The following is a 12,968-nucleotide window of genomic DNA, read 5'->3' on the forward strand; positions in this document are numbered from 1 at the left end:
TTTGCTCTAAAATGTATTGCAGGTGTGAGAATCAGTGTCCTTCATGATAATCCTTATCTGGGGCATTCCAATCTATATGCTTATTCTCATTGGTCCCTTGTCTTGGCTAGGTTCTCAGAAAGGGAAAGAGGCATTTCAGAGACATGATATTTACTTTCCTCAATTTTTTTCAAGGATAACATAAACCCTAAGAAAAATAGAGCCTTTCATTACAGAGAACATTTTGTTTTACGTCAGTCACTTTGCATTTAATCCTTTGATTTTATGGGCAGTTATGGTCCTCGTCTTCCACATGAGGAAACTGAGGCTCCAAGGACTTAAATAACCTGCTGGTGGAGGAGCAGAATTTGGTGCCCGGGATGATGGCTTTCATAATCCATTATTTAACCAAGTCTCAAAATGTGATGAGGTCAGATTTTGCCTTCAGAGCATAAATTGACTTTCTTCAATGCCCAAACCAGAAATCTGGTTAAGAACTTTGGAACATGAAATGAACCAGAGAGGAAGTAGAAAGGAAGAAGCAATGGTATATCACCTTTTCCCTGGTTATGTCCCTAAAGTTCTGATTAATAAGTTCATGCACCAACCTGTGGATTTAACAACCAAGTAAACATCCCCCCCCAAGAGAATGCTAATCTTTGTTGGGCTTTATAATATCATTATCAGTCACTGCCAATTTCTCCATATCTCCAAATCTTTCTCACTCCCAGCATCTCATTGGTATTCATTCTCAAAATATTTCTTGGCTGTCTTTTTTTCTGTTTTACCAATTGCCTTGATCATGATCAGTAACTTAGACTCATTCAGTGACTCCCTCTAGAGACTTGTCTGGTACCTAACATAATAGTTGCTCACTGCAGTTGTAGAATAAACTAATTTTGGTACATGCCTTGCTGCTTACTCCTGTGAAAGACCATCCATAAGGTCCTCTCTGGCTTCCTGAACCTCTCCTTACCGATTAACAAGCATCACACAGAAACCGATCCATGACCTAATCAATGGCAATGCCCGAACCATTATAGAGTGACAGCATTTATATTGACTCGGTTTTTTTTCAACATATTTTAATTGTAAAATGTAAGTTAGAAATGCAAGAGTTTTTGGTGAAATATTTTGATCATTTTAGTCTTGGCCAAGAATTCCTTATAAAACAAAATGGAGCTTGTAAGCTAGACAACATGGTCCATGAGTGGAATATAGTTACTTATTGAGGCCACCCAATTTGTAACCCATGGTTGCTCTTGGAAACCAGATTATGTATTATTATAATCTCCTAGGATAGTATATTTAATTCCAGTTGATTTCTGGAGCAGCATCCAAATTTATTCATGAGAAATTCATGTCAACATTTATTCATTCTGTTTCTAATTAACTTTATTCATTCATTCATCTAAGACTTGATGAACACCTAAGACGTACCAAGAACTATTCTAAATAATGGAAATAGACAAGTAAATAAAACGTACGAGTCTTCACTTATTTTGCATTTTGCCAATTGCTTTCTTCATGTGTTATAGCTTTTTTGTTCCTCATTTCCTCTCTCTCTCTACTTTCATGTTTAGTTGATCTTTGATAGTCATGATTTTATTTTATTTTTCTCATTTCCTTTTGAACATCTGGAAACTATAAATATTTCCTTTGTGACCACCATGAGGATTTCACAAAACATCCTGTGCTTATAACAATCTACTTAAAAAATGATAATAACCGGCCAGGTACAGTGATGCACGCCTATAATCCCAGCAGCTCAGGAGGCTGAGACTGGAGGATCACGGGTTCAAAACCAGCCTCAGCAACAGTGAGGCACTATACAGCTCAGGGAGACCGTGTCTCTAAATAAAATACAAAATAGGGCTGGAGATGGGGCTCAGTGGTTGAGTGTCCCTGAGTTCAATCCCCTGTGCCAAAAAGAAAAGAAAAAAACTGAACTTCAGTCACACATACAAAAATTCTTCTCCTTTACAGTTTTTTATCCACTGTATGTTGTCACAAAGGACATCCTTATGTAGTATGTACCCATTAGCATAAATTTAGAATATTTTATGCCTTATATTTTAAATAGTATAAAGTTATAAGCCAAAATTAAAATAACGATGATTCTCATATTGGAACATGTAACTACCTTTATAAAAATGATGTTTTCATATTTCACATTTTCCTTAAGGCATCAAGAAAATAATTAACAAAATGTGAAGGGAAAGTGAGGGTCATTGGTTTTGTTTACTTTTCTACCCCCATTATTTAGGATCTTATAAGGCAATTCTAGTGAAACTCCATCAACTTTTGTTTATCTGAGAATATACTAATTTCTTCCTTAGTTTTGAAGAAGAACTGCTGGGTATAGAATTCTTGGCTGATAGGATTTTTTTCTTTTTTTATTTGAGCACTTCAGATATATCATCTCACTGCCTTCTGGCCCGAACGTTTTCTGCTGAGAAATTTGTTAAAAATGTTCTTAAGGATCTCTTGTACACAATGAATCACGGTGAATTGATTTTATTTTACTGCTTTCAAGACTATCTATTTGTCTTTGGCTTTCATGTTTTGATTATAATGTGTCTAATTATGGTTCTCTTTGGGTTTATCCTTCTTAAAGATGTTGAGTCTCTTGTCCAGGTCTTTCCTCAAATTTGGGAAGTTTGGGGCTTTACTTCATCAAATAAGTTCAATGTACCTTTCTCTCTTTGTTCTCCCTCTGGGACTCCCAAAATGTGTATATTGTTGTGCTTGGTAATATGCCATAGGTTTCTTAGGCTCTGTTCATTTGTTGTTATTCACTTTTCTTTTTGCTCCTCAAATCCAATAATTTCAAATGAACTGTCTTTAACTTTACTCATGCTTTTCTTCTACCTGTTTGAATCTTCTGGTGACCCCCTCTAGTGAATTTTCAAATCAGTTACTGCAATTTGGGGCTCCTGAATTTCATTTAGTTCTTTTAAAAAATAAAATAAAATAATTAACTCCCCTTTGTTGATGTTATCACTTGTTCATTTAGTTTTCCTGATTTTCTTTAGGGCTTTGTCTATGTCTTCCTTTTGCTCTTTGAGTATAGTTAAGATAGTTGTTTTAAAATCTTCATCGAGAAACCGATGCCTACATTTCTTTAGGGTAAGTTTTTGGAGATTTACTTTGTTCCCTGGAATAGTCCATGTTTCCCTGTTCCTCTGTGTGCTTTGTGAGCATCTGGTGTGGAGGAAGACACTTGTCTCAGTCTTGCAGACTGACTCCCTACAGATGAAAACCTTCGCCAGTTTGCCCGGCTTAATAGATTAATGTCAGCTCAGGCCTTTTCAGAAAGTTGTTTTCCTAGGACCTGTTTAAGTGCTCCTCCTCCCACTAATTTTCCCATTTACCTGGAAGTCTTTAAATGTCGTAATGGCCCTAGACACCTCATCCTCAATTCTTCTCAGGGTCTTGGATGTCCAATCGTATTTCTCTGTCCATCATCTCTTGCCCCCAGTCACCATGATACCTGCTGCCGCTTTCAGAGATCTGCAATCTGATACTCAAACTCCGCTTTTCCTCTGAATCAGGAAGCACAGAAACCAGTTGCTCAGGCAGTCCGGGGCCAAGCCAGAACATTGCAAACAAGTTAGACTCTTTTTCTTCTCTCCTGAGAGCGGAGTCAGGAGTTGGGTGGTTTACCCTTGACTGTAGTGCACCACCCCAAGCATGGGGAAGAGGCAAAGATAAACAAAAACATCACAAATCTTTCTACATTTTAACTGTTGTTTTTTTTTTTTTTTCTTGCTTGCTGTGGGCATTTGCTTGATTGCTGAAGATCCTTGACTAATTTCTAGAGCTCCCAGAAGCTATTTTAGTAAATCTGTTGTTGTTTACTTGAAGTTTCTGAAGAAATAAGGGCCTGGATAGTTTGCTAACTTGTTATCCCGACCTCTAGAAGTACCTTAATTTTTTTTAAATCTCAAAATATTTAGCAATCAAGTGATGCTCTTTTGTTTTATTTTGTTGTGATAATATTGAGCCCTTACTTTATGCCAGATACTCTTATAAGTATTTTTCTCACTAAATATCTCAGACTCTACTAACTTCTAGGCAATATAATTATTCCCATTGCATAATTGAGACACTGAGGCATAGAGAGAAATCCACTGTCCAAACAGAACTAATAGAGAAACATGAAGAAACAGAATCTTAAATCTTCAGTAGAAGATATGAAGGCTGTTCGTGCATGGTCTTATGGGATCTGAGGTGGAGGGGGCTACAGAAGGGCAGAAGTTTGGCTGGGTCCTCACCTCATCTCCCAAATTCTCTTGGCTCCATATATGTTTAAAATGGGACCTGGGTCCTGGAGCGACGCTCACCCAGCCACGTGACCTCGACAATGGATTGTCCAAAGAAGTGGCTGTTTCTTTTGAAGCAGGAAGTAACACATGGCGTGTGATCCCACCTAGGAGGGCAAGAGAGGTTCAGAGACAGCCCTGTGGTGGGTGAACGGCCAAGGCGATGAAGTGAAGTGGAGCTTCCGGGAGATAGCCGACTTAACCCGCCGCACAGCCAACGTCTTAACGAAGGCCTGTGGCCTGCAGCAGGGAGACCATCTGGCCTTGATTCTGCCACGTGTGCCTGAGTGGTGGCTGGTGACCGTGGGCTGCATCCGGACAGGTCAGTGACTCCAGGGGTCCTGAGTGGTCCTCAAGATGCCCTAGAGCCGGTCAGTCCTGGGATATCAGGTTCTGGGCACCCAGCCTGGCACAGGAGTCCCTGCTCTCTTGCTGGAACCATGGGCCAGGCTCCCTGGGCTCTGGCAATTCTTCTCACACACTCATTCATACATTCTCAAGCACAATGTCATTAATGCCAAAATTCTCTCTCTCTCTCTCTCTCTCTCTCTCTCTCTCTCTCTCTCTTGCACACATGCACATGCTTTCTCTTGCATGGTCTCAGAAATTTTTGTTTTTTTAAAGATTGATCAATTGTTAACATTTTCCCATATTTAAGTGATCGCTCAGTCTCTCTCTCAGTGAAACATAAGAATTGGTTGTGGACACTGTGATACCTACCAACAGTAGGCAAATGCTTATAAACACAAGAGAATGCATCTGTCAAAATCCAAGACAATCCCTTGACAGAATTCAATAGTGTTATCATTTGAGAGAAGAGTAACATCAGCACAACTCAGTACCCAACACATGCGCCTAGAGTTCAAGTTTCTCAGCGGTACCAATAATATCCTTTGTAGATATTATTTCTTTAAGCCTAATGAAGTATCATGCATTGTATTTAGTTGTCATGTCTCCTTAATGTCCTTCAAAGTAGAATGGTCCCCCACCTCTTCTGCATGACAAGGACATTTTTAAAGAGTCCAGGGCCAGTTGTCCTGTCTTTCCTGCATGGTTCTATTCAGGTTACGCACTTTGGGTAGGGTTAGTCCCAGGGAAGGTGGAGTCTTTCCCAGTGTGAGCATCCTGATCATCTATAGTAATTATTCCACTACTTGAACAAGGTGGTATTCACCACTTTTTTTTTTTTTAGCAGTAATCTGTATGAGACTGTGTGAATGTCCCATTCCCCAAGAGTCTTTACACTATGGTTGACTCCAAACAGAATTATCCATCAGTAATTTTCAACTGAATTAAGTTACATTATGATTGTTTTATATGGAAGTGTCTATCTGTATCATATTCTCTACATTTATCAGTTGGAATTCTTTTGTAGAGAGCGCCCTTCCTCTTGTAACTACCTATATGGCTTTTATCCATGCGATTCAGAACCAACATGGGACTCATGGTTACTCTTTCTGAATCACATCTTATTCCATCATGCTACACCCCTGTCCTGCGTCTCTCTCTCTCTCTCTCTCTCTCTCTCTCTCTCTCTCTCTCTTGCTGTCTCTCTCTCTCTCTCTCTCTCTCTCTCTCTCTCCATCTCATCTCTTCTAACTAATAAAATAATCGATGAATTCAACTAGGTTATTTAGAATCAAGAATTAACATCAGGGATGGGGATGTAGCTCAAAGGTCGAGTGCTCATCTGGCACATGTGAGGCACCGGGCTCCACCCTCAGCACCACATAAAAATAAATAAATAGAATAAAGGTATTGTGTTGACCTGCAACTAAAAAAAATATTTAAAAATATAACAAGGATGGCAGAGGAAGTATAGAGCTTAGAAATGATCCATGGGAAATCCAAGACCTGATTGAGCTGAGCCCCCTGGGATGAGCAGAATTCTCGAGGATTAGAAGCGAAGGAACAGCATTCCAAGCACGGGCTTAGAGTCAGGAGTGGCCTATGTGAAGGTTGGCCATTTTGAAATAGAGAAGAGCTGTGAGAGAGGAAGATGGCAGGTGGGCAGCCCTGCAGAATCGGGATGGGCAGGGTGGTCTCACGGAGAGAGGACACAGGCGTTAGAGCAGAGAAGAAATGTGGAGGGGAAAACGTTGGTGTCTTATGGAACTTGGGTGGCAGGGAGGTTCCTAACAGGGCATTCAGAGGAGGGAAGGGAATCCCGCAGAGGAGGCCGCAGGCTTCAACTCATTGTTGCTGATAGAAATGGAAGAGAAGGTAGACAAGTTCCAAAGACCATGCTGCTAAACTGGGAATGAGCGAAAGAGAGGAAATTTGAGATGAAACTGGTAGAGAAAGACATTAGAGGGTGAAGATGGGCCCTGGAATGCAGCCGGTCCTGATGTTGGGGACATAGTCCTATTCACAACTATGTCCCCAAATCTGGAATAAATTTGTGTAAACCTGGCTCCACCTGTCCTCTGGATGGATCCATAGAAAGCAGAAAATTTAGGGCAAGGCTTACAATTTTACCATGTATATAATCCCTCTGGGACTTTGTTAAAATGAAGATTTTGATTCAGCAGGTTTGGTGCAGGGTGAGAGGTTCTGTGTCCCAGGTGGACGATACCTTGCCTAGCAAGAGGTCAGGGGATGTCTCTGCAGATGAGCCAGGCCTGAAGCAAATGGTGGTGAAAGAACCTGAAACAAGTTGTTCCTTCCTGTCCCCAGGCATTGTCTTCATACCCGGGACTACCCAGCTGACTGCCAAGGACATCGTGTACAGACTACAAGCATCTAAAGCCAAGGCCATTGTGACCACAGACACGCTTGCCCCTGCGGTGGACTCTGTGGCTTCTGAGTGCCCCACTCTGAAAACCAAGTTGCTGGTGTCTGACCACAGCCGTGAAGGCTGGTTGGACTTTCGGTCACTGATCAGGTGAGTTTCTGGTCTGATAAATGTGGGTGGTGGGGAAAGGGCATCCACTCCCAAGACCTGGGAGACAAGCAGCCAGTCATCTGAAGCTCACAAGGTTAGATGTCAGAAACTCTCTCTTCCCAGCTGAGTTATCTGCTCTATGATCCTGGGTTAGTGCCTTCCCCTCTCTGAATCTTGGCTGCTTTATCTGTAAGGAAGTTGATATTCCAAGCTTCTCTCATTCAGCCTGGATGTATATAAAGGAGAAGTTTAAAGAGAGAGGGCTGCTGTGTCACATACTCCTTGCAGATAAGGGATTGAAAAATCTTACTTTTATATAAAAATGCATATATGAAGAAGTTTCATGAAATGTAAAAATGAATTTTTGTAAGGCCAAGCTTAAGGCTGCAGTACAAATTGAACTGCTTTTCTGGTGGACCTGAAGCTTCAAGCATAAATACTGCATCAGCCGGGAACTAGGGGCCCATGGGACACCATGGGATTAGATGGGGTAAGAAAGACTCCTTTCCCTCCAACTCAGATTCTGCAAGCACTCAGGCTGATTTTGTATCCTACAAACAAACCGTACTGGGTTTGTGTCCTTGGAGAAGCACCTCAGTTTCTAAAGCTCCTTATTTCAACCTCAAAATGCAAACATTACAGCAAAGTTACATGTTATGCCGAAGCCAAAGGATTAAATGAGAAAACCTTAAAATTTTAGAAAACCATTCCAAGGGCCCAAGGCAAGAGGGTGCCATTGGGCAGGAAGACCAGCAGAGCCAGGGCCTCCTCCAGTGCTGAGACCATCTGCAGTTTTCTCTGAACACTGCAGGAAGCTGCCATTTACAGTCAGAGTTGCCAGGAGCCTCTCAGCCAGGAGGTCCTCAGAGTCACAGCAGACAGAAGGAGCCACAGATCCCACCTGCCAGCTCAAGCCCGTCCAGACCAGCGATCCCACACAGCCTTCCACTCTCCTCCCCTGCTTTCTCTCCCCTACTCCTCAACGCCAAGGTCTGGAGTTCGATTGCTGTGAAGCTACTTTGTGTCAGTCACAAGCTTAGCAGCCAGGTTAGGAGCCCAGACCACAGTCCAGACGGCCTGGGGTGGAACCTGGCTCTGCCCTTGCTATGTCTCCAGGCAAGTTCCTCCTCTGCAAAATGGGCCTCCTGAGGGCCGTGCTCCCCTCTGGGGTGGCTCTGGGCATGGAGTGAGCTCCTCTCTCTCAAAGCTCAGAGCGTGGCCTGGGACACAGCAAGTGCTATGGGAGTGTTCATTGATTTTCTTAGAATCCACTCTATTTTCTCCATCACCCCCTCCATTGCCAGGCCACTTGTCCATGTCACCCCCACAGTCACTCTAATGGCTGACCCTGGAGGGCTCCTTTTCTCCCCAGTGTTGCAAATCCCCGTTTCCTGACTCTGTGCTTCTTTTGGTTCCCAGAAGATGGAGAAACAGCAAGCGTGACATCTTTTCTTTTGTCTTAAATCTCTTTGCAGGTCAGCGTCCCCCAGCCACACCTGTATTAAGTCAAAGACGTGGGATCCCATGGTCATCTTCTTCACCAGTGGGACCACGGGGCTCCCCAAGATGGCGAAGCACAGCCACGGACTGGCCTTAAGGTCCTGCCTCTCCTCCAGGTAGGAAGAGGGCACCAGCTCAGAGGCTGGCTTCCAGGTCTGGTGCCAGCGGAGTGTGCCTGTGTGCAGGGTGGGCCTTGCGGCTCTCTGTAGGAGGGTCTCCATGTCTGCTCTCTGCTTCAGCCCACTGAGGGTCCCGGAGGTGGAGTCCTGAATCCTGAATGTTGACAGAGACTCAGGGAAATAATAAGGAGGCCCTGGGGGTCCTACCTGAGCACCTCCACAGGAGTGTGGAGGAGATTTGGGTGGGGGCAGCAGGCATTCTGCAAGCCACACAAATGACAGGCCGTTGTGAACAGTGGAGAAAAGAGAAGGGTCTCGCAGTATAACTCGAGGCAAGAGGGCCCTTCCTCTTCTCTATTTTGGATAAATTGAACTTGGAGTTTCCCAACCATGAAGTACTTGGGAAGAAAATATCTAGAACTGAGTTACACCAAGTCACTGCCCCAGCCTTGAACCAAGAATCCGTAGAGCTGAAGCTCGAGCTTTGTGTTAATCATTTAACCAACTTTAAGCTGAGCCTCTCCTGCCCACCCCTCCTCCTCTGCAATTAGTAATATTCTAATCAGACACACTCCACCTATTTTCTGACTCAGTAACTAGAATAAGGGGCAGAAGTGGCTCCTTGTGGGCAGGGGAGTTAGTGCTAAGGGTAGCAGCTGAGCACCGAGACCCCAGGAGGAGAGAAGGGAAGGAGGTTGGTGCATTTGGACTAATACGTCCAAACACAGAGATATAAAAAGCATTTGTAGATTTATATTATAAAATACTATGGAAAGTATACTCATCAGATTATAGAGATCTAGGATGGCCCTGAGCATGAAGGACAGAGGACCAATGGAAGAGCTGGAGAGTGAGCAAGGCCCAGGTTGGGCAGGCTCTGGGGGCCTCCATGTGGAGTTTGGGCCTCAGGAGGAGGAAGATAATGAGGAGGTGCTGAAAGGTTTGGGTGATGGGGAGATGTGGCCAGATTTGCATTTGGAAAAAGTCCCTGTTGCCACAGGACAGAGAAGGAGTTGGAGAGAGTTGGAATGGAGGTGGGGAAGACCAGGTACCACCTCTTAGAGTAGTCCAGATGCGGAGAGTGGCTTGCACCAGGTGCCAGGGACGGGAAGGACGTTAATACGCTCGAAATTGCAGGAGGCACAGCGGGCAGGACCTGCTGGCTGGGTGTGGGAGATGAGGGAGGTCAAGCTTGGCCTCCAGATATGGGCTGAGACGTGATGATGTTCACAGAAGGGAGGATGCTGGAGGAGAAGCAGTCAGAAGAGGCACGAGGAGAGATTAGGAACACTGGGTTTGGGGTTCCTGAGAGACCCCAGAAGAGGTGCTCACGGGAAGCTGAGCTGAAGCTCAGAAGAGAGGCCCCTCACTCCTGATTTCCTGTGTATGCAGCGCACCCCTAAGAGGGTCAGGAGGGGGGCTTGTGGGTGGCTTGTGAGAGCCCCTCCCTGCTAACAGAAAAGCTCCTCCAGCCACAGCCCGCTCAGGGGAGTGTTGAGCTTCCTCAAGGATCTGTGCACACAGAGGTCCCTTAGGAGCAGCAGGAGGAGGGCAGAGAGGTGACAAACCCTCCCTACTCCACCTCCAGTTACAGCCCTTTGATTAATTGCTTCCTGTCCCTTGCCAAGGTGGGTGCTCATTGGTTCTTTTCTCCCTCTCACATTGGGTGCCCCTTTGCGAAGGTCAGAAAGCCCCACCCAGAACCCTTTTAGCCTAAGAATGAAGACCAGAACTGATTGGCCCCCGACATCGCTGGAGAGACTCCAGATTGGGTTCTCTTCTCTCCACCCCTCAGCTCTGTTTCTGCTTTGATGACGCTATTCTCAGAAAGGCTTGTGTCTCATTGCTGAAAAGTGTCTTCTACATCACCTGGTGGTAAATGATTCAGATCCAGCAACAGACTTCTTCCAAGCTGTGGTTACCTAGGCCTTAAGAATCATTAGCATTAGTCTGGGTAGCCTGTGATCAGAGAACGTGGTGCACATTAGGGACCCATGGTGAGGGTGCCTGGAGCCCCATCCCATGCACTCAGAGTGGGAGGGCGATTCCCTAGCTGAAAACCAGAGCCCCTCCCCCCTTGATCAGCTCCCCTGCTGCTGGCCCAGCTGAGCCCACTGCATTTTGGAGTTTAGCAGGAAAGTACTTCAGCTGAAGACCTCGGACCTCTTGTGGTGCATGTCGGACCCAGGCTGGATTCTGGCTCTCGTGGGGTGCCAGTTTGAACCGTGGACAGCAGGATCCACGATATTCGTCCACCACCTGGCCCAGTTGGACCCCAAGGTCATTGTACAGGTAAGAACACCAACATTCCAGTATCAGAAAACTCCAGAAGAAACCCATGTTTCCAGGCCATGTTTCTGCTCAGCAATACTAAGCAAGGTCCACGTGCGTCAGAGAACCCGAGCTCTGAGGTTCTCAGGGTGGAACACTGAACGAGAGTCACTAGATCAGACTCACATCAAAATGTAACCTGGAAGAGGACCCTGATTTCTGGGCCATCTCCCGACCTCCTGCAGAGGAGATGTTATGGGTGTGAGGTCCCAGAAGGTGCCTTTTGAGAAACTAAAGCAACCCCAGTCAGCCCACGTCTCCTGGGGCCAGGTAGCTGGTGTGTGTGTGTGTGTGTGTGTGTGTGTGTGTGTGTGTGTGTTGCTACTCCTTATAATAAAATGTTTAAAAAGGAGCCCTTGGAATGTGACAGATCTCACTTCTTATCCCGCCTCTGAAATTAATTGGAAGGCTATCTGCAGACCCCAGTTCATTATCTATAAGTTGGGGTGTTTAATAGTTATGGCTTGATGAAATCATTAGGAATATTGATGAGATGATCCTGGCAGAGCGTGTCATGGGTTTGGCCCTGAGGTTGGCACATAGAAAACAGCCGTCAACGATGCCATTTGAAGTCCCCTGCATGAGCTCTCTCTCTGTGTGGACTTCATCAGAAAATTCTCCTTGTGTCTCCCTGAACAACCTTCCTTCTGCCTCAGGGCCAGGCCTGTCCCTCCACTGTCCATGGTCCCCGGCCTCCACACAGGGCTGCACATCCTGATCCTCTCCCCGTGCTCCTGGGAGGGGCCTCTTAGTTCTGAGTCTCATTGTTCCTGAGCTCCCCTCCTTGGTCCACGCTCATGGTCAGGGCACCCTGCTGGAGCACCTTCCCTTGATCTTGGTGGCGCTCCGCCTTGGCTCGGGCCCTGTTCCTCACTGGCACCATCTTCAATAGAGAATGTCCTCTGCCTGCGGTGGCCTCCCCTGTCTCCCTCCTGAGCCCTCCCTTCCTCCCTCTCCTCCTGAGCAGCCTCCTTCACCTCCCTCTTCCCCAGGGTGGGGGAAGAGTATGGCGGGGGTCTAGTTCTCTCTCTCCAGGCTCATTCTCCATGTGTCCCTGATGGTGGGTCAGCTGGGACAGGTCGCCCTTCCAGCTCCTCTGCCTGCGCTTCTCAAACCTCACCCCCAGCCCCACTCGGTGTCAGCTTCTGCTTCCCGTCGTGATCGGCTGCAGTGCGTTGGGCACCCAAGCCTTAGAGCTGCACAAGCCTCCCTGGCCACAGGCCCGAGTCCTCCTCACCACTGGGATTTGAATGCATGGAACAGGAGCTTCCCACTTCTCTGCTACAGACCCCTGTCCACTTGTGACTGTCCCTCCTAAGTGCCACCTCCTCCATCAGGGTTTGACAGCCCAACCACAAGAACTATTTCACTCACTGTGTTCTTAGCATAACTCCTCCAAGTCCCTGTTCTGACATCTGCCAGCTTCTGCCTTGTCATTTGGTGTCTGTCTGATTTCCTCTGTGTCTGCTCTGTCATGTCTGATATCACCTCCCTAGTTCTGTGTCCCCCCGGACAGCATCTGACACATGCCCTAATGAAGTTCCTGCCCGATACACGTATATGGAAAGAATTAACAAGTGAGTGGGTTCTCTAGAGGGGAGGTCAGAACTGCCGTGTTCCTCATGGGGATGCTTTTAACCTTAACTATCAAAATAAAATCCCCTCTCTTCTCGCTTTCCAGGTGTTGTTCAAATACCCCATCACCCAATTCCTGGCTGCACCAAGTGTATTCCGAATGATTCTACAGGAGAAATTCACCAAGTATGTACAAGTGGTTGGTAACAAGGAGCTCTGAGTAGGATTTATTTTCTTAAGGAATCTGATGTGTCA

At 45.8% G+C, this 12,968-nt stretch overlaps 1 protein-coding gene across 3 annotated transcripts in view; it reads left to right on the forward strand.

Annotated features, from left to right (window-relative positions):
- Acsm1 (acyl-CoA synthetase medium chain family member 1) overlaps positions 1-12,968 on the forward strand; it is a 40,755-nt gene that overhangs the window by 14,898 nt on the left and 12,889 nt on the right. For all 3 annotated transcript variants that reach the window (XM_026402472.2, XM_026402475.2, XM_026402473.2), the window contains exons 4-8: positions 4,416-4,626; positions 6,981-7,188; positions 8,664-8,804; positions 10,940-11,099; positions 12,820-12,899. In XM_026402472.2, coding sequence (XP_026258257.2) covers positions 4,416-4,626; positions 6,981-7,188; positions 8,664-8,804; positions 10,940-11,099; positions 12,820-12,899 — 800 coding nt within the window. The remainder of the gene's footprint in view (positions 1-4,415; positions 4,627-6,980; positions 7,189-8,663; positions 8,805-10,939; positions 11,100-12,819; positions 12,900-12,968) is intronic.

This window comes from Urocitellus parryii, chromosome 9 (genome assembly GCF_045843805.1).
Source record: "Urocitellus parryii isolate mUroPar1 chromosome 9, mUroPar1.hap1, whole genome shotgun sequence".
Lineage (NCBI taxonomy): Eukaryota > Metazoa > Chordata > Mammalia > Rodentia > Sciuridae > Urocitellus > Urocitellus parryii.